The sequence below is a fragment of the Trachymyrmex septentrionalis genome, unplaced genomic scaffold (genome assembly GCF_001594115.1).
Source record: "Trachymyrmex septentrionalis isolate Tsep2-gDNA-1 unplaced genomic scaffold, Tsep1.0 scaffold24, whole genome shotgun sequence".
NCBI lineage: Eukaryota > Metazoa > Arthropoda > Insecta > Hymenoptera > Formicidae > Trachymyrmex > Trachymyrmex septentrionalis.
Window position 1 is genome coordinate 777489 of NW_017305397.1, and position 25331 is coordinate 802819.

The 25331-nt window shown below is 34.8% G+C and overlaps 1 protein-coding gene and 1 pseudogene across 4 annotated transcripts in view; both read left to right on the forward strand.

Annotated features, from left to right (window-relative positions):
- Nucleotides 1–2016: 2016 nt before the first annotated feature.
- LOC108748666 lies at nt 2017–3668 on the forward strand (annotated as a pseudogene).
- A 4699-nt stretch (nt 3669–8367) lies between these two features.
- Nucleotides 8368–25331, forward strand: part of LOC108748699 (protein held out wings) — a 49417-nt gene continuing 32453 nt past the window's right edge. For all 4 annotated transcript variants that reach the window (XM_018486977.1, XM_018486978.1, XM_018486979.1 and 1 more), the window contains exon 1: nt 8368–9684. In XM_018486977.1, the coding sequence (XP_018342479.1) occupies nt 9558–9684 (127 nt within the window). In that variant the 5' untranslated portion in view covers nt 8368–9557. The remainder of the gene's footprint in view (nt 9685–25331) is intronic.

Below are 25331 nucleotides of genomic sequence, written 5' to 3' on the forward strand. Positions count from 1 at the left end.
CATTATACACATATTATAAGTATCTTAATTCTTTTATAATTAAAAAATTGGTCTTAATTATTAATCAATCAACAGCATTGGCATATAGATTGTGTAATTATGCAGGTATTTTATATATTTATATAACTTCCGTAATCAGTTTTCATTTTGTTGTTTATTTTATAATTACAGAATAACAATTATGCTCCATAATTAAATCCGTATAAATGTATGCATCTTTACACATATATAATACTGTGATGTTAAAAATACTTGTTTCGTACTTATATAACTGTTTATATTAATTAGAACACAAAACATAAGAAAGAATTAAAGATGGCGATAAATTATAACAGAAATAGATAATTAATATATGGATTATAATGAATGGTGATGGAATATATTTATACTACATGTCTTCACGTCCAAATATGTAAACTAAACAATTTTCTGAACAATGTTTATCAATTCTAATTTTTTATTAACCAGGAAGTTATTTAGATATTTCCACGAAATTATTGCGTATATTACACACATACAATAATATAATACTAATCGTTTTATGAACATTGTAATACTATAATTATGACTTTTTATGTATAAGAATATAAGAATTAAAAAATTATTATGTCTATGTAAAACAAAAAGGCAAATAAAAAGAGTTTCTAAAACAAATAAGATAAAAAAAATGGAGTTCATATGAGATATTTTATAATATATGTATATGAAAAGTGTACGTGTGTGCATGCGTGAAAGCTACAAAAAGCTAACGATGAATATATGCGAAAATATTTTATGTTTTGTTGACAAGAGTGAAAACAAACATTTTATGAAAATCTAAGGAATATACAAAGTACTACATATAATCAAAATTACTTAATATATACAAGGTGTTTTTCCTCTAACTTGACCATCTAGAATATCTCCGTTGTTTTTAATGATACAAGAAAATACTAAAGGAGAAAGTATTCGATTCGAAGGGGCATATATTATGATGAATAAAAAATTTTTTCTCAAGGTCATATTTTTTTGAGATTTCAAAATAATTTTTACTTTTTTAAATGGAATAGTATGATTTTTTTACAATATGATTTATCTCATTATTCTGTTTATAGAAGTATTAAAGTACGATTAAAAAAAAATTAACAGTTTACGAGATATTTAATATTTTATGCTAACATGTGACAATAAAGTATAAAGTATCTCGTAAACTATTGGTTTTTTTTATATATCACTATCTTAATACTTTTATATTCAAAATAATTAGAGGAATCATATTATGTAAAAAAAATCATATAATTTCATTTAAAAAAATGAAAGTGATCTTGAAATTTTAAAAAATAGCTTGAGAACATTTTTTGTTCAACCACACACACACACACACACACACACACACACACACACACAATATGCCCTTGAATCGAATTTTCTCCTTTGGTATATCATTAAAAACAACGGAGATATTTTAGATGATTATAAGAAACATCCTATATATAATATTAACAATATTTTATATTTTTAATATCTTGATTATCCATATATGCTTGAAACAATTTTTTGAAATAATTATTTGCTGTTCTAGGATAGTACGTGCGGTATATATAATACACACATACACACATAGAATAGTAATGCATATATACGTAAAATTGTTTCTAATAAATGTTACAAGTTAGGTATCTACATTTATGTTTTAAACTACTTTGCATTTCTAATGGGGCGTGCAATATAGGATGCATCCCATTTCACACATGATTCATCATTTATCCTTGTTGTTTACCAAATGTTAAACAAGGATAAATGATACATTATATGCACATTATGCATGAAACGAAATGCACGCCTATACGAATTATTACGAATCTAACGAATTAACTTTACTTTCAAATCAACAAAACGACGACAAGGAAATGGCGACCGTGGAAGGCTTACAACAAGATTACATAGCATGTTGAGCGAGAAAAGATTTCTATTTTTGTTCACGTTCTTAAAGAAAAACAAAAAAAGATGATCTTTAATTCTTGCATGTCCGTTAAATATTACCATGAACTTTTAAATTACATTGATTTACCAGTGATGAGTATACATGTATGTTATTAGATGTTTTCCGATGCCACTCGAAATCGCAATATTTTCATGAACAACTTAGTGTTCATGCTTTCATTAACAGCAAACAGAAACAGACGAAAAGAATTTTCGACTTTTCATCAAGTTTGCAACGCTTTTTCAGAAATTTTGCTCTGCACTGGTCGCGAGAGATATATCTGATGTCGACTGGAGACGTGCAGATGTACCAGATGATCCCATGGTAATAATTATCTCATTATTTATTTTGCTTACTATTAAGAGAAGTAAAGAAATTAATACGATAATTTTCTCAATAATAAATACTAATTAATGAATATCGATTTTAAACATTGAACGACTTTTAGAAATACATCCATCGTATTGGTCGAATCGCTCACGGAGACGATAGCAGCGGTCATGCATTGCTGATATTACGACCAGAGGAGCTTGGTTATCTCGAAATAGCTCGTGTATCCATAAACAAATACGAATTTTCTTGCAATAAAATTGCCGATATACAATTACAGGTATAAGCAATGAATATATTACGTAATTTTCTCTTTTAAAATTTATTGTATTTTTTTATGTGGACTGTAATTTAAACACTGAGTTTAAACTGAAACTAAGAGATATTAAAACATTCAGATGAGAATGTATGTATGATTTCACTGCATTTTTTAGTACAGAATTGAAATGTGTACAATTCTTAATTTAACTAAAATATCTGCGTAAATATTCAGTAATATTTATAAAGATATTATATAGGACATATTCTGTTTTAGCTTGAGAGTCAACCAAGGAAGCCTTCAAGAATTACGTTAGAACATATTATTCACATCATTTGAAACAGGTCTTTAATATAGAAACTCTGAATTTGGCGAAAGTCGCCAAATCTTTGGGATTTACCGGCAATAGACTTAAGTATGATTTTTAATTTAACAACAAATTATATATAATGGAAATATACATTCTAAGTTGAAGTGCAAAAGTTTTCTCGGACAAATTTATTTATAATTTTTTAAATTTTTAAATATCTCTTCAAAGTATTACTTTCTTAAGTATTTATTCAAATCTTTAACGATAACATGTAGGCAAAAAACATTCAATCTATTTATCGCTTATATTTGAATTAATCGAAATTTTAATTATTATTTTCTCGGTATTAAATTAATTCATATCTGGATTCAAACAAAAATATGCGCTATTAGTTAACCTAATGTTAAACTTTCATTTTTTCCTATTTAACTCTTTAACAGAAGTGGAAATTAGTAAGTCTTCACGATCACAAAAGAGACTCAGCGAAGGCGGTTACAACATTTTAAAAATATAAACGATCCGAGTTCGGCAAAGCGGCTGAAACGTACCAAGACCTTTCACCAGATAGGCAAACATGGACAAGATAATCAGTAATTCAGCAGGTAACAGGCATCCACGCGCATCTTATAAGTGTAGATGATAGACAATGGTGTTCGACGGCATCTTAATATCATTAAGCATCAATTTAATGATATTAATATATCGATATGATAACTTGAGCATCGACAGTTGACAATCCCAATTTGATTGCTAGAAAATCTTACCACACTACTGACAATTCGTAAATAAAGTGCAACATGTGAGAAGCGCACACGCGCGCGCGCGCGCGCGCGCACACACACACACACACACACACACACACACACACACACCTATGTCCAGATCATATTAACCCTCTGTAGTTTAATGTTTTTTTACTGTTTTTCTAATCCAACCGATTCACTAGTGTCAGATTGTGTTTTTCAAAAGGTTTTGGGCTTTAAAAAATCTGAAAAAATTCGGATACATTCAAGAATACGATTTTACAATGATATGATTCAAAATATTTTTATTTTGTTTGTATTTGCGTGGCTCTTCAAAGCTCCGGTTGGACCACGAAAGGTTAAAGTCAAAATAAACTATCGCATGTATTATGTATACAGTAAATAGCTTTAGTGAACGATCATAAACGAAGATCATTTAAATCTTCATCGAACAGCATCACTTTGTACGCGAGATTAAGACATAAGATATTTGAGATATTACTAAGCCTTAGTTGAGGCATTATTGTACAATTTTAGATTTGACATCAGATCGAAAATACATTCGCTTTTTATGTTAGTAAAAAACTAACGTTCTAGACTTATTCGGCTTTTTCTTCTTAATGATTCTGACTTCACTCTGTCTTTCCTAGTTTTTTTTATCGAGTTAGTCAGAATCTACGAATGCAGTTTTTTCTCTTTATTCGAAGATTTGAAGATTACAGAGGCGATCGGGACAGGAATGGAAGAAGGATGTGGAGTAACAGGGGAAAAAGTCCAAGACGAAGTAATTTATAACGCGCGACACCCACACGATTTTCACAGTGAGGCCATGTACGGACGCGTGACGTCAACGTCACTTTTGCATTAGCCAGCGTGTGCGTGCGTGCATGCGTGCCTGCGTGCGCGCGTGTAGGCGCTGGATACACGGCATAGAAGGTAAAGTCCGTGGGAGAACACTAAAGAGGCGGCGTAATCGACGCGGCCGATCGATCGATCAGAAATCACACCTTGAATTCGATCTATGCGCGATCGTTCCGTCACTGGCGATTTCTCGAAAGTTGCGGACGAGAGGCCGATTGTAATTGAATAGAATCCAAGAATAGAGACACCTTTATAATTTGTTAATTCGAATTCAAATTCACGGATTGGACTTTTTGAATACCAAACCATCATTTAAATTGCGATTACAAAAGTTGCGAATATTAAATTGATTTTTAAGATTCATTTCTTAAATTGCTACATTTTTCAAGGCTTTCGATGGAAATATTATCAGTGAAAAGATGGTTATAATTAATAAAGATCTCTCTAAGATTCGAATTATCCAGATAATTCGAGTACCTGGATTTAAGTATCTCCAATAATAATTGTTTTGGATAATTGAAAGATCATACTCGGATTATAGCATTGTAAACATTAATTTAATATCCTTAAATTTCAGGTACTCATTGTTAAAAGAACTTATTAAATTCTTTACGAAAAACATCATTTTGTTGAAATATCTAAAACTTTAGCTAAATACAGGTCTGAAAATAATTTTGTTAGACTATCAAAATAATTACGTAGTAAATTCAAGTATAATGAGCAATGCTATCAAAAATTTTGACATTTAACCACCAACCAAGTTTGAGCGTCCTAAATAATTATTTTGATAGTACAGTGAAATTATTTTTCTATATAATTATATTGGTAGAATACACCAAATTATTTTTGGATATGTATTTAGTTAAATTTTTACATAGCAAAATCATTCTTTTCGTGTTGATTGAAATGGAATCTCAAAGGATGAAAATTGAGCTAATCTTGAAAAGAACAATTTTCAATCTTTAAGAGTAAGATTTTATTCTTTAAAGTGAGATTCACTCTAAAATTTTTAGAGAGAAGATTCTTAAAAAAAAAAAAGAATTTATTTACTGTATTTTAATAATCATAACCAGCTCGTTTGACGCCGTTCATCGCGGCTGTTTTGCAATCTTCATTAATGAAAGACTATAATAAAATTACAATTTGTACTTTTTGCTGCTGAAGAGAGAGAGAGAGAGAGAGAGAGAGAGAGAGAGAGAGGCGAAAGGAGAATAGGCTTTGCTTTCTTTCCACACGGATGAAACATTCCGCAACTGCGTGCGCTCCCTTAAGCGGTTCGTAAAGACAAACCGGTGGCGAATGTGCGCCGTTGACACCATTAACTGTCAACGGTGACTACCTCGTAATGGTATTTCCATTGGTAATCCAGCTGAGCAGAAATCACAGTAATGCTCCTCCTACAGGATTGGTTGTTTATACACTGGATCCCGTATAAAAGCATGCCTCACACGAGAAACGCACGATAGAATAAAATTTTTGTATTCAAACGACGAGACGTGACCAGGATTCGCTATATTCTTTTGTTAAACCGATTTATAGTATTGTTTTTCATCTCTTCTAGCATTTTGTTTTCAAGGCAAATTCACTCTTTAGAACTTTAGAATTGAACGAAGATTCTTATATTAATTTCTATATTAACTTAGTCTCGGTTTAACTCACTCTTTATCCTTTTTTTATTTTAAGAAAAAGGTAAGATGTAAATTAAATCGAAATTAAAATTTTAATTAATAGACAATCAGTTAATAAAAATGGATATTACATCATTATCCAAACTCGTTTAAGCGAATCTTTTTTGTCATGATATTTTAAATAAAATGGTATATGTGCGTTGGCCCAATATTAATTTGCAAGTTATAAACATATCACTATTATATTTTCAATCACTTTTAATTAGCGAGAATGTTCTGATATCGCGGTCTTGGAATTATTGCTCCAAGTAACCATCTCTGCATTGAGAAAAATGTTTTGATTAAAGTAATTTGCATTTTGGTAAGATCAAGCAAAATTATAATATCCATTGCTTTCAAAATGCCATTTCTTGTTAATACGTTTTGTTGATTTAATCAAAACATTTTTCTGTCAGATTAGTTAGAGATCGTATATGATCAAGAGTTTAGCCACAAGCGATTTTGTCAAAATCTTTTACGAGAGAAAGGTATATATAATTTCTCGTAGAGAGTACATATATTCTCTTACTTTAACTTATACTTTCTTATTCTATAATCTTAATTAAAGTTAATAAGTATATATATTGCATGGGAGAAATTATATAAATCTTTCTCTTTCATAGGATTTTGACAAAATTGCTCATGCTCTGTAACTCTATTATAGAATCTCTAAGATAAGCAAAATTTTCTAAAAGGAAGAAAAAGAAATAAATTACGATTAAGAGCGTCGTTAGTGCACGGCACGTGCGTCGTTAATATATGAATCGGCGACACACTCGCGAATATCACCTTGTACGTTCACGCCTTGGTCGGCGTTCGTATATCGTAAGTGAGTAGGTAGAGTTATTAATTATGCATTCTAAGGCACGCCGGAGCTCGGGAGATCGTAACGATGTTGCGCACCGTTGATGTAATGCACCGATCTCAGTTGGGAGAAGTCGGCTGGTTGCGCACTCAGGATATGTTCCACACGGCCCATTTTTTTCTCCCTACCTCTGTCCACGAATGCATTCTTTGCGAAGCCGGGACGATTGCCGAGGAAGTATACCGCACTACCGTATCCCTGTCTTGTCAATCGGCACGTTATTCATTCATACTGAAATTTCATCTTTCTTAAACCTCCAATAAGACATATTGTGCTCGTTTGTTATAACAACGACATAACTCAGAAAATAAAATTTTTCAGAAAATTAATTTAAATATTTTGAATTATTAAAATTTTGTAATATTAATTTAGAAATACAATTTTGATTAATAATAGATTGTATAAAAATAAAAATGTTTTTTAAAAATATATTTTTTTCTTGAAAACGTTACAATTTTTATAAAAATTGGAAGGAATTATATACATACATCTATATATATTTTTTGTATTCGCCATATTGGATCTATCATTTTTACATCCAGTGGTTCTAAAAAATTCTGCGATACATAATTTAAGATATTTTAGAATTTTATATCTTAAATATTTTATTCTTTCGTATCTACTACAATGAACTTTAAATTTTTATATTTTGATTCCATTTTCCTACAATCAACGATCTCAAAGATATTTAAAAATAAATAAACTAGATATATTCTTAAAAAGTCCAAAATAAAAAGTTAACGAGTTTGCATGCGCGCGCATATCGTCGCGTGAGATCCGGAGCCAAAATTGGCCAAGATTAAAAATTGTAATTGAAAACCTGTGACTGGAAAAGATCACCGGAAAAATTTTAGAGGAAGTGAGCTTCCCTTCGGGAGTTCCATGGCGTTCCAGCTGACTCCAAAGACATTTTCGATATAAAATATAGATGTGACATCCCGTGAGATCATTCGTGGTAGTGAAAGATCACACTTCTGAAAAAGAAAAAAAAAAGATACAATAATTCGCCTCTCACGCATACACACAATATCGTGTTAAGAGAAACGAACGGTGCGTTGGCCCGTGGACGCGGGCCTGAATTATCCAACTCCACGACACGATGGTATGGCGTTTATCTTCCTCTCCCTTTCTCTTTCCGTTTCTCTCATTCTCGCTCGATGCTAGCGCGTATGCAGAGGCCGTATATGGTAGTGGGCGGTAAACGCATGGCAAGTGACGACGTTCCTCACAACGACGCAGGAAAGCGCGGCGCGCGTAGCGCGCATGCGCCCGCGAATCCGCTCCTCGGCTCCACTCGGTGCCGCTCGGCTCAACTCGGCGCGGGCGCGCATGCACTGTGCACGGACGGTGCAATCAGTAGAGCCGAGAATTCCAAAGCGTGTGTACTTACTCTTGAATTCTCGCGATTCGCATTCCAATTTTACCCTCCTCACACAAGCGAGCGAGAGAGAGAGACATACACCATTGTCTCTATGCATGTCTAATCCTTTCTCTCTCTCTCTCTCTCTTTCTTTCTTTCTCTCTCTCTCACCCCCTTTGCCATTTCACCTGATTCTCTTTAGTTTTTCTTTCTCTCTTCAAAACTTCGTCGATCGTTCTATTTATCTTCGACGCTCCTCTCTCGCTCTCTTCTCTTCCTACGTTCTTTCTCCTTCTCTCCGTATCTCCCTCCCTTTCACTCCCTTCTTACCGTCGCTCCCACGCTTCTCGCGATCTACTACGGCGTGCGTTTACCAGTGGGATCGTTTCTGAAAGCGCAATAGTCAACTATGACGACGTGAGTGTGTTTCTTCGAAAAGGAAAGATTGACCGAATCAAGCGGGATAAAACTGAAGAAAAAGGGAGAGAATTATCCGACGGAGCTGACGGGAAAAGTATATATCGAAGAAATCGGACGCTAAATACGAGGAGAGAACCGATCAAACGGAGTTCTCGATTACATCGCTGAAAAAAAAATAAGAGGAAAAGAAGAAAAAAAAAGAAAAAAACGAACGACAGGCGAGGCGACTTTACGACTCTCTCGGAGGAGTGTCGCTCGCGCGTTCGCTCTCCGGCTCCCTCCCCCTATCCTTCCCCCTCTCTCGCACCACCCTCACTCCGATCCCTCCACGTTAGCGGGAGTCTCTCCTCTTCTCCTCCTTCGTCTCGCCCCCCCCCTCCTCCCCCGTTCTCTTGCTTTCGTCTCGCCCCTCCTCCACTCGTCGCGTCACTGCCTCCTCCCCTTCTCTCCTTCGTCTTCAACGCCGTCGTCGCTGCCCGCCGCCTTCGCTGACTCCGCTCCGGCTCCTTTTCTTTTAAACGCTCCTGCGTCAGTACGTCTCCACCCGTCCGCGCGCGCCTGGTACTCTCTCGTAACCGGAGAGAGAACAACTCCGTCGTTCTCCGTCCCGACACCGCGCCGCCGCCGTCGCCGCCTCCGCCGCCGCCTCTGCCACCACCGCCGCGCAACGTCGCGGCCCGCTCACTCATCGCCTCCCTTTTGAGTGTTGCATTAAGCGTGCCCGCGCGCGCCCAACACGCGCCAACATTCGCCATTGAAGCAGCCGAGTACAATTTGCGATGTGTGATAATACTAACACGACGACGCAGAGTATAGCGGACTACCTGTCACAGTTGCTGAAGGACCGGAAGCAGCTAGCTGCCTTCCCAAATGTCTTCATTCATGTGGAACGTCTGCTGGATGAGGGTGAGTGACGATTTTTTTTTCGATCTTTTTTTCTTTACTCCAGTTTTTTTTTCATCTCGATCTCTGCCGCTCTTTATATTCTTTTTATCCGTCTCTGACGTCTCGGCGTTGTGTCATGTGTCCGTGCGAATCCGGGGCGAACGGGAAAGGTCGAAGGTAAGGTCTTCCGGGAAATCCAGAAATAAATGTGTAGCGAAAGTGTACGCGGTCGAATTTGAACGGTCATGTAACGCGAGGGATTTCGCGAACTGCGCCATTTTGCGCACTTGCGCGCCTCCGAATACGCTCGGCGATGAATTTTTCATTGTGACGTAACGGAGAGATCGCGTGTCTTTCTTCTCCTTCGATGATCAAGTCGCAGAAGCACTTCTCTCATTCCATCTGGATTACCGACTTCTCATACGTCATGCATCGTTTTCTAATTCGTCGTCGATCGAGCCGATTGGCCCATAAATGTTATCAGCGAATTTCTACGGCTATGAACAAGACGTATATAGGGTGTTCCGGAAAACCTAACTTCGGTGCAAGTAATTTTCTTGGTACGACGAGACATTTAATCCCGGCATGAGCTTTGGATTTTAATCGTTTCTTCGTGCATCTCTGTACGAATTCGTCGATCTTTGAACACTGTCATTTATGGATAGGACCAGCGAAAAAATCATCATCCAGCGCCGGTTTTTCACTGATAAGAGGCGCGTCTTCGTTGTGACGTATATCGAATGTAATCATTGGTGAATGACTTCCTTTTCGCGATATGTGCATCGCAAAAAAAATTAAAGACTTTCTAATAAGAATCTGTAGAATTATGTAACTTTTTCCTTAAACGGAAACGTGAAAAGTAAAAATATTTATATTATTGTATGTATGTATATATATATATATATGTGTGTGTGTGTGTGTGTACTGAAAGAAATGTTTTTTGTATGGTATATGACTTACAAAACCTTCTTACTTTTTAATTAAAAAATTTTGTTTTAATCAAAATTTTTTAAATAAAAAGTAAAAAAGTTTTTGTAAGTCATATATTAAACAAAATATTATTCTCTCAAAGGATACATACATACAAAAAATTTTTACTCTTCACATTTCCGCTGTAGAGAAAAAATTACATGATTGACTTCCTGAGCTCGAGTCGCATTTTATATGCATGGAAAACTGTGTTGAAATCTAAAAATTTAGTTACATACAGAAATCTGAAGATAACTTTATTAAATTATCAAAATAATTATGTAATTCAGGCTTGTTGTTAGAATGAAGTTAAAAATGAACTTGTAATTACATTCTAGGAATTAAAATTTTTTTGTCTCATACTCGAGAGAATTCCTACGTAATTATTTTGATGGTTCAACAGAATTATTTTCAGATCTTGTTAAACTTTTAAATACTTCAGCAAAATTATTCCTTTCTTGTAGTTCATCTACTAAAATCACGCGAGAAAGGACATACATTTAGTATTTTTTTCTCTTTCTATTATTTTTTTTTATCTCTTTCTCTCTCCCAAGAATTGGGAGAAGAAAACATGGGGGCCCAATTAAAAGTGGCTGTTTTCTATCTTGACTCTGATTAGAGAGTTTTAGAAATGATATCCCCCTTGTTTTGCTTTTTATTCCCGCGTTGTTGCACCACTCGAGCCCGTAATCGGAATCCGATACTCCGTTCGAAAAAAATCCCGCTAACGCAGGGATTATGCACGTAGAACACTGTACACCCTGTGTACAGGTGTCGAGTACCCCCCGCGTGTGCCTTATCCGCTCCTTTCGCTATCGCGACGCCCGGCGCGTGTGCGTCACGTGGCCGGCGTGGCGATGGCATGGTTATGTTCATTCGAGAATTACAACGGACCTCGTCGGTTTATTATCTGATCACACTGCCCATAGATGCACAGATCTTCAAAGAGACGTCCTGAAAACGTCCAGATGTTCTATGTCCTAAAACTGTGACTAGGGCCCCTATTCTTGAAAAATATCGCATACGGAAAACTAGAGAAATACTATAGTATGCGTTACATATATTATAGCACTTCCGTAGTTTTCGTATACGCGATACTTTTCAAGAATAGGGGCTCGGACTATAGATTGAAATTGAATTGGAATTTAACTGATTACTATTCATTTCTACCAATGCTGTTTAATTTTAATCTTGGTTCAACTAATTCTTCATCTTTTCCTAGTTCTAAAAGTTCGAAAAAAGTGACGGACAAGTTGAACTGAGATTAAAGTTAATCTATATTAGTAAAAATAAGTATAAAAGAATAAAAATTAATCTCATGTTTATAGTGAACTCTGCTTTGATTAGTTAAATTCTAATCTAATTGCAATCTCTAATTAAAGAACGAATTTTATTTTCTCGTTAATCGAATGTATCCCACACTTTAAGAAAGTCTTCCTAAGCTGTGCTGTAATCAAGGTATCTGTTACGTAACTTTTTCTCTAGGGCGAAAACGTGAAAATTTTTATGTATATACACATACGTATATATATGTGTGTGAAAATTTTTTTTATGAAGCGTGTATATAGATATACATATAATATAAAAAATTTCACTTTTCACGTTTCCGCCTTAGGGAAAAAGTTGCATAACCGATACCGTGATCACGATGCTGATTTTCTGCCTTTCGTCTTTCCCCCTCCCTTACAGTCCAATTACGCACCTGTTGCACTTATAAGCGCAACAGGTACATAAAGTAAACAGCACCGCTGCGAAAAGGATAATCATATAACTTTTTCCATAGGTCGGAAACGAAAAGTGAACATTAGTTTTTACTATTGAAGTTAATGAGAAATTTTTCATTTTCCATCCTAGAGTTAAGTGACGTGATCGATACTCCGACAAAGTAATATTATATTGTGTTTATTAACGAGATTTATAGATGATAATTATATTATCTTAAACCACTATACAAGAAAGGTTAATGTCACACTAATGCCTGTTTCCACTAATGAAGATTAACTTTAATCACGATTCAACTTACTCTTCAACTTTTTTTAATTTTAAGAACTAGAGAAAGATCAAAAGTAAGTTAAACTAAGATTTAAGTTAATCTATGTTGATAAAAATTGACTTGAATCATATCCTGTTTTGAGGAATGATTCGATATTGATGAAATCAATACAATTCTCGGTTGACAAAAAAAAAACATTACGTGAAATAAGAATACGTAAGCAAAATGACTCTCCGATGTCGTGTCAATTTGCAAACGGTTGCATTTTGAGCGATTTTTGCGATCACTTATGCGAATTCAATATCGAAGAAACGATGAGCTGCATAGCAGTTCAATCGCGCGTAAAATAATGTATAGAATAAATGCGTGGAGTATTCCGCGAAAGGTCAGGTCTTTATTTTTAGCGAACTAGCGCCATTTGAGATTATCGCGACTACCGCCAGTAATTCGATAGCCTGCATTACGTTATCACGTGGAGAAACGCATGGCATTATTGCAATAGATTGGCATCTGATATTTATGACAATAATACGAATGCGATGCAGGATCGAAGATATTTTTCTATTCATTTTATACCATCACTTTCGTATCATCACTTTCAATATCATGAATAATGTGTAAATAATTTGCGATAAACGTCAAGGTTCTGCATTGAGAAAGCTATTTAATTGAATCAATTAATTTTTTGTTTGGCTATGGGCAAACAAATTCTTGGTTGATGCAATAAAATAATAACTTAGTTGGATCAAATATTTGGTTATTGTAACATTTTATTTGTTTCTGATAAACAACAACCTTATCAGATGTCAATGTTTATTAGAAACAAATAAAATGTTGCAATAACCAAATGTTTGATCCAATTAAGTTATTTTATTGCATCAACCAAGAATTTGTTTGCCCATATCCAAACAAGAAATAAATTGATTCAATTATTATAAATGAGTTTCGGTGTGTTGCCGTCAGAAATATTTGGTAATCGAATGTACTATAGTTTTTTGTTATACACATGTATTTTTTCGCAAGTAGAATTCAATTCTTATTCGTTAAGAATATTCTTAACAATAACAACTTAAAATCTCTAATTACAATAATATTCTTTTAATTAGAGATTAAGTTATAGAGAGAGTTTAGGTTTTCTATTATTATACATCCTAAAAAATAAAATATTAACTTTCACTTAAAGGCATTAAGACGTGCAAAAACGCATTGAAATGTTAATTTTAACATTTTTGCATGTTTCAGCAAGTCCGCTATACGTCTTTAAGTCCAAATTAATGTTTTATTTTTTACAGCGTATAAAAATTAAAAATCTACTTGCAAGTAAATATGTATACATATACATATTTTTTTGCACGTAGATTTTTAATTTTTTTTTTGTTAAGAATATTATCTCTTAAAAATATTTTTAAGAATTATGTATTTTAAAAAGAATATTTTGAAAAATAGTCTTAATAAAATTATAAATATAAAAAGCTAAAATCTACCTGCAAAAAAAGATATATATATATATATATATGTATATACATGTAATAAAATCTCAGAAAACTAATAAAAAATCTAATTAAAAGAATATTTTTGCGCTTAGAGATTTTAATTTATTATTAAGAATATTCTTAAGAATCGAATATCTACTTGTAAAAAAATATGTATCATAATGGAAAATTAGAAAACTGTGTGACTAACCACAAGTACATTTGATTGTCAAATATGTTTACGGCAACAAACAGATCCTCGGTATTTTCTCAACATAACATTAGTACGAATGTATTATAATAATGTATTGCTAATCGATTTCTTTTTCATATATTTGTATAGTAAACGCATTTTTTCTCTTCTTCCAGTTATTTTCTTTATTTTCAGAGCCAATCGCGTTTTCTGACTCGCTTCGTACTCCACCTCTCTACAACATTCTTTTCCATTTCCTTGCGAAAGTCTTCCAGGTTCTCTGCAACCGGTGGCGGTTCTAGATTGCGAATTGTCCGCGCACATCTGTGTTTAGAATTGATTTCAATCGACTAAACGATACGGCAAGTGAAAGGAACATGCGAGCGCGATACCCGGTAAATATTTATTTATACGCTCTACGTTGTACCGCTTAGCGGCAGCACTTGTCGATCGCGTTGTGTTATGTTGTTTTTGCTTATCAATTTCCATGATAATGAGTGATGAGAGTAATGTTGCCGGCAGCAACGAACATCGGTCGAAATCGGAAGATTTAGTGCGACGTGCGTTTCACGAGCGGATCCACGTACGCAGAAAAGACGCTGACCTCGCTGTGGCGCTGTGGAACGTGGAACCGCTTCGTCGGGCATTCTCGATATACTTCTCTCCTCCAGCCCGTTCGTCGTCCCCTCCGCCCCCTCCCATGCTCCCACCCTCTCCGACAACTCGATACACACACCGTTCACCAGATCTGATTCGCTCTCGCGGAATAGGCCCGGCATAGCATATAAACGCTCGAATCGCTCGATTCGCAACAGACCTCCCGGAGTTCATGTGTCTGAGATCTCTCTCTCTCTCTCTTTTTTTCTCTCTCCTCCTTTCTTCTTCCTTCTCTTTTAACCGCGCGCGTGCACACCTGTCCTAACGAGGTGGTGCCGCACTTCCGCGGGCGAACACCGGCGGTTATGTCGTTCGACAAAATTGGCATTCCGTCGTGCTGAATCGCTGTCGGCCGTCGCTTCGATGTCTGTAATTCGTCGCTCCTCCGTGCGTAAGCGACTTGTCTTTACCTGGAATGATCCTCCGCGATTCTTTTATCCGAGATGATACGCGATACAGAAAAAAATGATTTTGTTAAAATATTTAAAAAATTCAGCTAGATGTAAATCTGAAAATAATTTTGGATCGTCGAAATAATTGTATAGGAAAGTCAAGCATAGTGAGCAACGTTGTAAAAGAATCTGGTTTGTCTAGCAACCAGTTTGAGCGTCCTACATAATTACCACTTTGGCACACACTATTGGGTCATTCATGTCCTGTACATTTCTTTTCTTCGAGAAAACTAGAAGCATCAAGTAACTACTTAGCAAACAACGTTACTCATCATTTTTGACGCTTAAGACCTCATTTTGACATCAGAATAACGATAAACAAACGTCATCTTGTTTGCCGAGTAGTTATAACATTTATATATAATTTTTTTTTTTAAATACGCAACATTATAAATACTTTCTAAAGATGTTAAAATATACATAAGAATTACTTAATAATTTTTGTACATCTGTTAAAGTTGACAAAAATTAACTCAACATCAAACGACCCATCGTGTGAAATAACTCAGAAAATCATCATGTACGCTATGGATTTTGACACACACACACAATTTGATAAAATTATTTTCAGATTTACATCTACTTTTAGTTAAATTTTTAGATACTTCAGCAATGACATTTTTTCCCCGTGACGTTTCTTGCAAATTTGCAAAACGTCGCGAATTCGAAAATCTGTAAATTGTCGCCTGAATAACTAAGTTGATTAAAGAAAGTCAGAGGAAGGAATAATACTATAACGAGATAAATTTGTCGCTCGTGCCCTCCTTTCCCTCCCTGGTCTTCTTAAGCAAGTTCCCGGTTTCCGATCGGCGATTTATCGCGTCGTAGCGCGAATTACATTCGCGAAGGTGTGCATCGCCTAAGGACGCGTTCGGCTTTGGAAAGTCAGGAGAAAGCTGTGTGTCCGTTCATTTTGTTTTACGCGCTGGAAAGCAATGCTGCATCACACGCTTACTATACGGGGAGACTCTTAATATTCCCGGCGTGTGCCGAGAAACACCGCAAACTCACGTCGCAGAGAAGGAAGAATGCCAACGTTCCCCGCAATGTTAAGTCCTTCAAACGGGACCAGGAAAGAAGATACTTTTTTTTTTTCTACAGAAATTCGTCGACGATCGCGGTACATCTCGGTATCCTCTCCGTGGACATTTTCGAGCTTTTTGAAGATCTTTTCGTTTTAAGAAAAGCTTTTCAGCTGTTCGTTTGCCATTCGTACGTATTTTGCGTACAAATGAGGCCTCTGTCGGTTAGTGAAAAAGATGGATTTGACTTCAAGTCGAAACTATAAAATAAATATGATAAAGGATCCCCTCTTTAAAAAGGTTTGCAGACAATTGTTACGATTATCCGAGCTACGTGAGAAGCATTGTTTTAGAGGAAACAAACGGATTCGCAGTTAACTCTTAATTCTCTTTCAATCCTTTTACCTTATTCGACAATAAAGTTGCACGATCAACAGGTTTTTATACCCTGAGGAAATACGACAAGAAATGTACACTTCTAAACAGATATCGCCGTTACTTCTTCCATTTATGTACGTTCGATTTTCATTCTTGATACTATTTTGTGTGTACGTGTATATATGTACATACACGTGGAAGGCTGCGAAAGACACTTTTTTCGAGAAACCGTCTTTGAAAGCGCCTGTTAAAATCTCTATTGATCACGTCCCTTCACGAGAAACACGAGGATAATTCGTTGCGCAATATCTGTTCCGCGATACCTGTTAGTTCGCTCGTGCTTGTAATAAGCCCTCACTGCAAGGAATTTGACTTGTCCCGTATTAGGTAAAAGGCCGAGAGCAATAATTTACCGTAATCATCTCTTCTTTCGAAGTACTCATTGAATAGGATTTAAAGGTCTCGTTTATCTTTGAACCATACGCAGTATACATGACAGTTCTGTAGGATGTTAAAATGAAAGGATTTTTATAAGCTTTATTAATCTGAATAAAAGATATTCACGTAACGTACTACGTAATGTCAATCTCGAAAAATTAATTTTATTAAATGAAAACGATTTTCTGCTTCGGTAAATAGTTGCTTGCATTTTTTTACATATATATGTAGACTTACGTGTGATTTTTTTTTCTGATATAAATTAATTCTTTTAATTATTTTGTGTAAAATTGGAGAGTAAGAAAAATATTTTTCAGAAAATTAATATTTTACGAAACCAAATGACAACAAGTAACGGGCAAAATAAGAGTCAACATGTTTCTTTGAAATTAACAAAACTGTGAATGTTACGAATATGCGATCATTTGCGATAATTGATGTTGTTCTGCGATTTTTTCGTTATGTTAGAAAGTATGTCTGAAGAGGGCTCAATCCGGTAGCCGAAACTTGTAACGTTATGCAATTTTACCTTTGTTTATTGAAATATATTCTTTTGTTAATTTCAAAGAAACGTGTTGACTCTTACTTTGCCCCCGTTACTTGTCATTTGATTTGTATAGAAAGAGTCCTTTGTTACTTATTTTACGAAACATTTTGTATTCAAAATATTTTTATTTTTATACATGAAATACGAAATACTTTGTAAAGTATTCACTTTTCGATGATTTCAATGAATATCTTAATATTCTTATGTATGAAATAATAAAGGGAATTGAGAGTCATATAAAAAATTATGAATTTATGCAAAAATACAAACAAATTTTCTACATTACCAAAATTAAATATTTTTATACTTTTGTTTTTGACATTAATTTTTTTAATCTGAAAATATATTTTTTACTTATTATAGTTTCGTGAAAATTATCTATCCTTTGTTGATTTTCTATTAGATATTTTCTTTTATGTTTCTTTTTGACATTTTTTAATATTGATTAAAACTTTACGAAGATGTTTCAACAATAATCTCGATAAAAATTTGACGATTGTAAAGTTAAAAAGTAAAAATTATCTAATTATATGTCTGAGGAATCGTTTAATTAATTCTTTATTAAAGGTTAATTTAATTAAAAGGTTAGCCATGTCGGGACTTCAAAGTCTCACCGAGTTTTATTCTCCTTATATCCATTTCTATCAATACATATTAACTTTAATCTCAGTCTAATTTATTCTTCATCTTTTTCTAATACTTACAACTAAAAGAAAATAAAAGAAAAAGTTAACGCCGAGATTAAAGTTAATAATCTACATTGATAGAAATGGATATTAATCTCATCCTTCTTTTTTTCTCTTCTTCCTTCTTTCGCGAATATGTAATTTCTTCTTTACAACGGTCTTTATCTACATTAGTAAAAAATGGATAGTAATCTTATCCTTCTTTTTTCTTCTTTCCTTCAGTCATAAATAAAATCGTGGCAATGTAGTTTCTTCTTTATAACGAATACGCTAAATGAATTTAAATAAATATTTTTCACGGATTTATAATAAACAAGTATTAAATACAAGTATTAAAGTACACTGATAAATTCAGCTACGAGTCACGTAATTATTCATCGTCACAATTAATTTTTTAATTACGCGCATTCTAATCTTGTCCTTTTCCAAGATGGTTGCGGGTTGAGAGACACTGCCTGCTCGCCCGGACATCTATGGGTTTTTACATTTGTTGTACAGGCGGCGTGTAGATAGACAGAGAGCACACACAGGAGCCTGCCCTGCCGTAATGATCCATCGCGCCGTATAGTGATGCATTCGAGAGGACGGCTGGCGTGTTCAAGCGCGCTCTATTTCCACCGAGAGTGTGTAACGAGTTCTCTCGGTGACCTAGTGGCGCGAATAGAACTCGTCGCCAAGTGCGCGCGTCCTTTCGAAATTGTCCGGTCGAAACTTGGATACCTAACCGGCGTTCGTCGTCGACACGCCGGGTGCGTGCTCGATTTCGAGCCAGTGCAGTGGGTCGACGTGACTAATCGCCGCAACCTTCGAGAGACGTTTCGTTTCGACGTGACGCGCCTAATCTCGCTAAAGGAATTCACGCCCTTTTTTTTTTTTTTTTTTTTTTTCATGGAAAAGAAGAGAGACGATTGAGGCGTCTGAAGTGGCTCTTCTGATTCGAAGGCGCAGCCGAGAAGAGCTCGGTTTAAATTCGAAACGTCTGACTTTGAGTGGTCTTTCGCAAAAAGCGAACGAGAATATACGCTACTCCTCGAGATAATGAAGCGTGATCGTTAACTGGACCGTTGACAAACACGTTTCTTACATGTCCGAATTAATATTCCAATTAATATTCGCGTCTAAAGGTCTAATTTGCATTCGGGGACAGAACGCGAGGGTAAAATAATATTCAAACTCGGAAGTTTAATGGCACACTCAGCGTTGAATGTAGAGAGAACGTCATGCTTTTTTTCTGCAAATGCACTCGTAAATATACGCAATCGCGACACCACTAACGTTTCTAGTCACTAATTACCGTTCCTACAGCACATCGGGCAACTCCTTATGGGAAAAGGCAACGAAGCGCGAGCAGGACAACGCGACGTTAATGACAGACATTATCGCAACGGCAATAAAGCCAGGCTCAATTAGCCGCGCTGTAAAAGGTACGACGAAAAACGTCGTTAAAGAAAAAGAAAAAAAAAATTGAATGCATTTCTTATAATAACCCGGTCATTGCGTTTTCAATTCATCGCGATCTATTATACCTTCTTTATTTCGTAATACCGCGAGAATCATTTTCGAGGATTGGCGATGCTTTTACATAATTCATAAAAGCCTATTTGGATCTCTTCGGTTACGATCGAAGGAATTCATGCATTATTCTAGGTAAGATAAGATTACAGACCAGCTGTATCTTTTGAAGCTCGTGTCGCTACGCATTAAAAATTACACTGAGAGAAATATTTTGTAACACTTACAGCAACTTTCTTACTTTTTAATTTAAAAAAATTTTGTTCTAATTAACATTTGGTTAAAACAATTCAAATTCCGTTTTTATAAATCACATATTGTACAAAACATTTCTCTCAATGTGAGGATTGTGAATTAGAAATTAGGATTCGACTAGACAAGTAATTTTAATTTTAATCCGTTTTGTTCTGATTAGTTAAAATCTAATCTTCAATTCGCACTCAGGCCGGTTTCTATATATATATAATTTAATATATAGTTTAATTTTAATCTTGATTTAACTAACTCTTCATCTTTTTCCAGTTGTAAGAATTAGGAAAAAATAAAGAGTAAGTTGAACTGAGAGATTAAAGTTAATCTACATTGGTAGAAACGGGCTCATCGATCACCAATGCAACGTGTAGTGTGACACAGGCTTAAGAGTACTTTACTTTTTTAAGATGATAAAATTTCATTAATTAAAATCTTACATTTATGAAGTTATATTAATAAGAATTGTCAACAAACTTGATGTTCTAAAAATTGTACTTTGTTAAATACCTTCATTTAACGCATAAAAAATTATAGCCTTTCCACCCCTGGATCATCAACTTTTTTTTTAAAAGTGTACGTATGTATTCTATATTTCTCTCTCTTGTGATTCAAATATAATAGTCCTAACTCTAGGAAAACAGCTGACCGACTTTAATGTTAATGGGGAGCCTTGTTCGTACTCGCCCAGTTCAGTACCGATCGCGTTCAGAGCCATCGCTAACCGGACTCGGTCTTCGACCCCCCTTCCCTCTTCCATTACCGCGCGACCCTTCCCTCCCTCGCCTCTCGTCCTTGCTCGCCCCTCCCCGCATCTTCATCGTGCCGTGGCGGCCGCATTCCTTCTCTCGAACGGTGAAGCCGCGCCGGGAACTTCGACTTGCTTCTCCTCGCCTCACCTCGCATCGGCTCGCCTCAACTCGACTCGATTCGACTTGACTCGCCTCAACTCGCTTCGTTTCGTTTCGTCTCACCCGCCTCGTCTCGTTTTGCCTCGCCTCGCCTTTTCTCTCAAGTCTCAAGAGCTCGCGATCCCGAGGATTGTAAACTCCCGCTCGCTTAGCTCGGACTAGAGACCCTATAAAAGAGTCTGGTCTGTGATGATAAACTTTGGATTGGCTCTTTTTGATTTGATTTTTGTCAACTTCAGTAAATACGAATGAGTAAGATAGCACAAGTTAGAATGAGGTAGCATATATAAAAAATGAACAGATATGTACTCATCTTTCTCACTATTGTTTTGACAAAATTGCTCGTAGTGTTTTTCAACAAGAGACATAGTTACAGTAAATTATTACATCCTTATTATTTGTCAATATTAAACAGATGTGAAATTATTTACTGAAAAAAAATTATTAAATCTTAATATATTGTATATTTCTTTGAATATAGTACTGTAAGTAAATATTTACTGGATAAAAAAATGATAGTTAAATTAATGGGGTTTGTATCAAATAAATTTACATTTAGTACATTTATTTACTTACAACTATTTAAACAAATATTTATTGAAATTTAATATTTTTTTCAGTGTATTACGCTGTGCCTCTTGCTGGAAAGCACCCTCTGTTATCAGAGGCCGGTATCAGACTACGCATTGAAGATTGAAGATATCGAAAGATCGAAATTCGATCAATCAAAACAAAAGGAGTTAGTTTCTTCGTCCTTAATTGATCAAATTTTAATCTTCAATCTTTAATCTCATTTTTCAATATATATTTTGGCCTTATAGAGTCTCTAGTTCGAATTCGCATTAACTCTCGTTTACTAACATGAATAGAGGTTGACCATTGATCAAATTGCATCGGAACTCCTTGATATATCTGAATACATATTACAGGATACTGCAGAATTATCAAACTTCAACTTTCTGGACCGATCTAGAAAGGATTTTTTTATTCAGTCGAATTCAGTTGTGGCAAATCGAATTTTTCTGAGCGTAAAATTTTGATTTTTCATTGAAGTAAAATTCACTTAAAATCAACTGAGAAGCATAATTTTGCACAATGTACTTTTAATTTGTCAAGAGCTCCTTATCTTCTATCGTTATTTATTCAAAAATTGTAGGCACGCGATAGTCTTGTCAAGGAGGAATCATTTTCATATCAGCCATAAAACACTAACAAAAAGATTATATGTCGAATATTCATTGCATCAGTACACAGTAAAAACATTTTGTATTCGTGTTGGAAATGGTTCTCAAGTTAAAATTTTGTGTTATATTTTAACATATTTAAATTAATTTAACATACTGTGATTATGTTATTTAAATATTTTGTATTAAATTTATACTAAAAAACATTTCTTAATATCAAAATAACACAATTTATGTAAAGTAAATGATAAACAACAAAAAAAAAAAAAATGTTTCCAAATATAAATTTTAAGATAAATGAATAAAATATGTGATAATTTAACATATCATAAATGTTAATTTTACTGAAAAAATATGCTTCCACAGTTTGCTTATAAATTGTATTAGTATATATGTATATATATATATATTTTTGTATGTTAATTTTTTTTCAATATTATAATTTATGTTACATTCTCAACATATTTATCTTGTGTTAAATTAACACAAAAATTTGAGTATTTAAGACAACAATAAAATTTGTTAAATTTAACACGAATTTTTCAACTGTGTATTTCTTTGCCTATGCGAGACATGCATCAGAGAATCATTTAATGAAGGAATGTAAAAGTTCGAGATCTTATCTTCTTTCTCCTTTTTAATCGTTGAATATAATACACGAGACAGCTAAAGTTGCTAGTACAAGATTTATCTCCACGAGTACACAGAAGCAATCGAGTTAATGAATGTCCGGTGAGAATCTCAGAGCGACCGCAAAGCGACGGTATCGTCGCTAGGTGGATCGACGTGGCCGCGCATTCGTGACTGCAATGAAAATTTACGTGATTCGTGATATTGTTCGTGATACGTGCGAAGGATCGAGGCAAAGGTTACGGCTCGGCGCGTCGCAATATACCGCGATCGATAGATCGCGGAGTATATGCCACACCCAATGAGATCGCCTTTTTTGCGTGAAGGTCTAGAGAGACGACGTGAAAACGCATTGGACTACAACGTCACGTTTTTATTCCGACGTGCCGCTTGACGTGCGTATAAAAGCACGAGAACGCGTCGTGGGTAAATTACGAGTAGCACCGTGAGACCTTACTCTGATCTAATTATTGTCATCCAGTAACCGCATATTTCGTTGCCATAGGCGCAACATACGTCCGGGTCTGAGCCGCCTACAGCTCGTTGCATAACGAAACCGCGTGGTCGTATAGGTCGAATAGGTGGGTTGACTCGGAAGAATGAAACAGGCAGACCATTATTTACGTGTAACGTTCAGTAAAAGTAACAAACGCCGTCTCTTTCACGGTTTTTTAACTGATATTTTTAAATGACACGAGAGATGGCTCGTCCTTGTATTAAACACTAGATTTAATATCGCAAACTCTCCATTATTTTGGCTCGAAGACGCGGCCATTCAAACTTATGTATTTATATAAACGTATTTTGGAGGGAAAGTTATAAATTATGTAAATTAATGTTTTACTTATAATTAGTTTATTTATGAACATAGAAATATGTATGGATGCCTAATTTATGTATTCTTTGGTCTAACACGAGTTCATTTGCCGTTGAAATTTCAAATGCCTAAAAGTGCATGAATGTATGTAAGTACGGTTGAGAAAATGAAAGTACATATCAATACGTGTAATCACCGAAAAAGAAAATGAAATTTTATAAGGTGTAAATATTTAGTTTGACAAAAAATGCACAGAAAACTTGGCACAGAATAAAATAGTGTACATGAACAAATAATGTTGTACTATCTGCCATTTTGGCTCGAAATGCTAAAAAAATGAACGTGTCTCATTGCGGTACTTTAAACCTATAGTGACTTTATCCTCTATCGTACACAAAGAAAAAATATCGTAGTACCTATGAACTGCGTAAAGGATATATTTCTATTTACATTTCGTTGTAAAAAGTATGACGTAGTATTTGTTACAATGAAAATTGATACTGTATTCTTATCAATTATATTAATGAAATTGCAGTGCGTATTCACTCGCTGAAAAGTCATTTAGGTGAAACAAATTAAAACCGTGCCACGGACACGTAAGAATATTAATAATTATTTGAAGTAGCAGAATAAAAAGAATTTTATGTCCCTCCGTCTTAATGACAAGATAGGAAAAATACGGTTGTGTGTACCAAGTTACGTGACTAGAAGAAAAAAGAACGTATATCAAGTTACGACGTGATTTTTCAGTTCGCACGACACCGTTGGTTTATGAACCGTACATTGAAAATATATGGGCAAACAATTTCGCTCTCGCGACATACGCAAGCGAGACGTGCAACAAATTGCTGCATCTGAAGAACGCGGCTCCCTATGATGGTAAAGAAGCAAAAAAAAAAAGAAAGAAAAAGGAATTCTATCGTCACGGCTGCCGAAGAACTTTCGTAACGCGAACGACTGCGCCTTCTCGAGGTATCGCCTGACGAGAATTCGCATCTTACTCGATCGATGACGATATCGGTTCTTTTTTTCCTCCCCTTTTCTCTTGATTAATCCACTACGATTCGGATTTGCTAGTTAATTTGTGGTTAGGCTTAACCTAATAATAATGCAAACATATTTTTCTATCTGTGGTTAATCACTAAATTGACGGTTCTGTAATGAATAACTTTTAAAGTTACCATACAGAAAAATGTACTAAATTTTCAATAATTGTTTGAATATAGTACTATTATAACATTCATTTATGGAAAATAAATATTTGCTAAATGAAAAATAATAGTTAAATCAAATTAACTCATAATTTACATTAAACCAGCTAACATGCACGTTGCATAAGATATCTAAAAGACGTCTTTTAGGCCGGTATTCACAGTCCGTTCTTATTTCAAGATAAGTAATGTCTTAAGATGCTAATACGACCCTCTGATTCGTTCGTCACATTTTAAGACTGTACTTAAGACGGTCTATAAGAATCGACTATAAATACCGCCCTTAGACATCTTTTAGATCTAAGACGTCTAAAAGACATCTTTTAGATATCCAACATAAATATTAT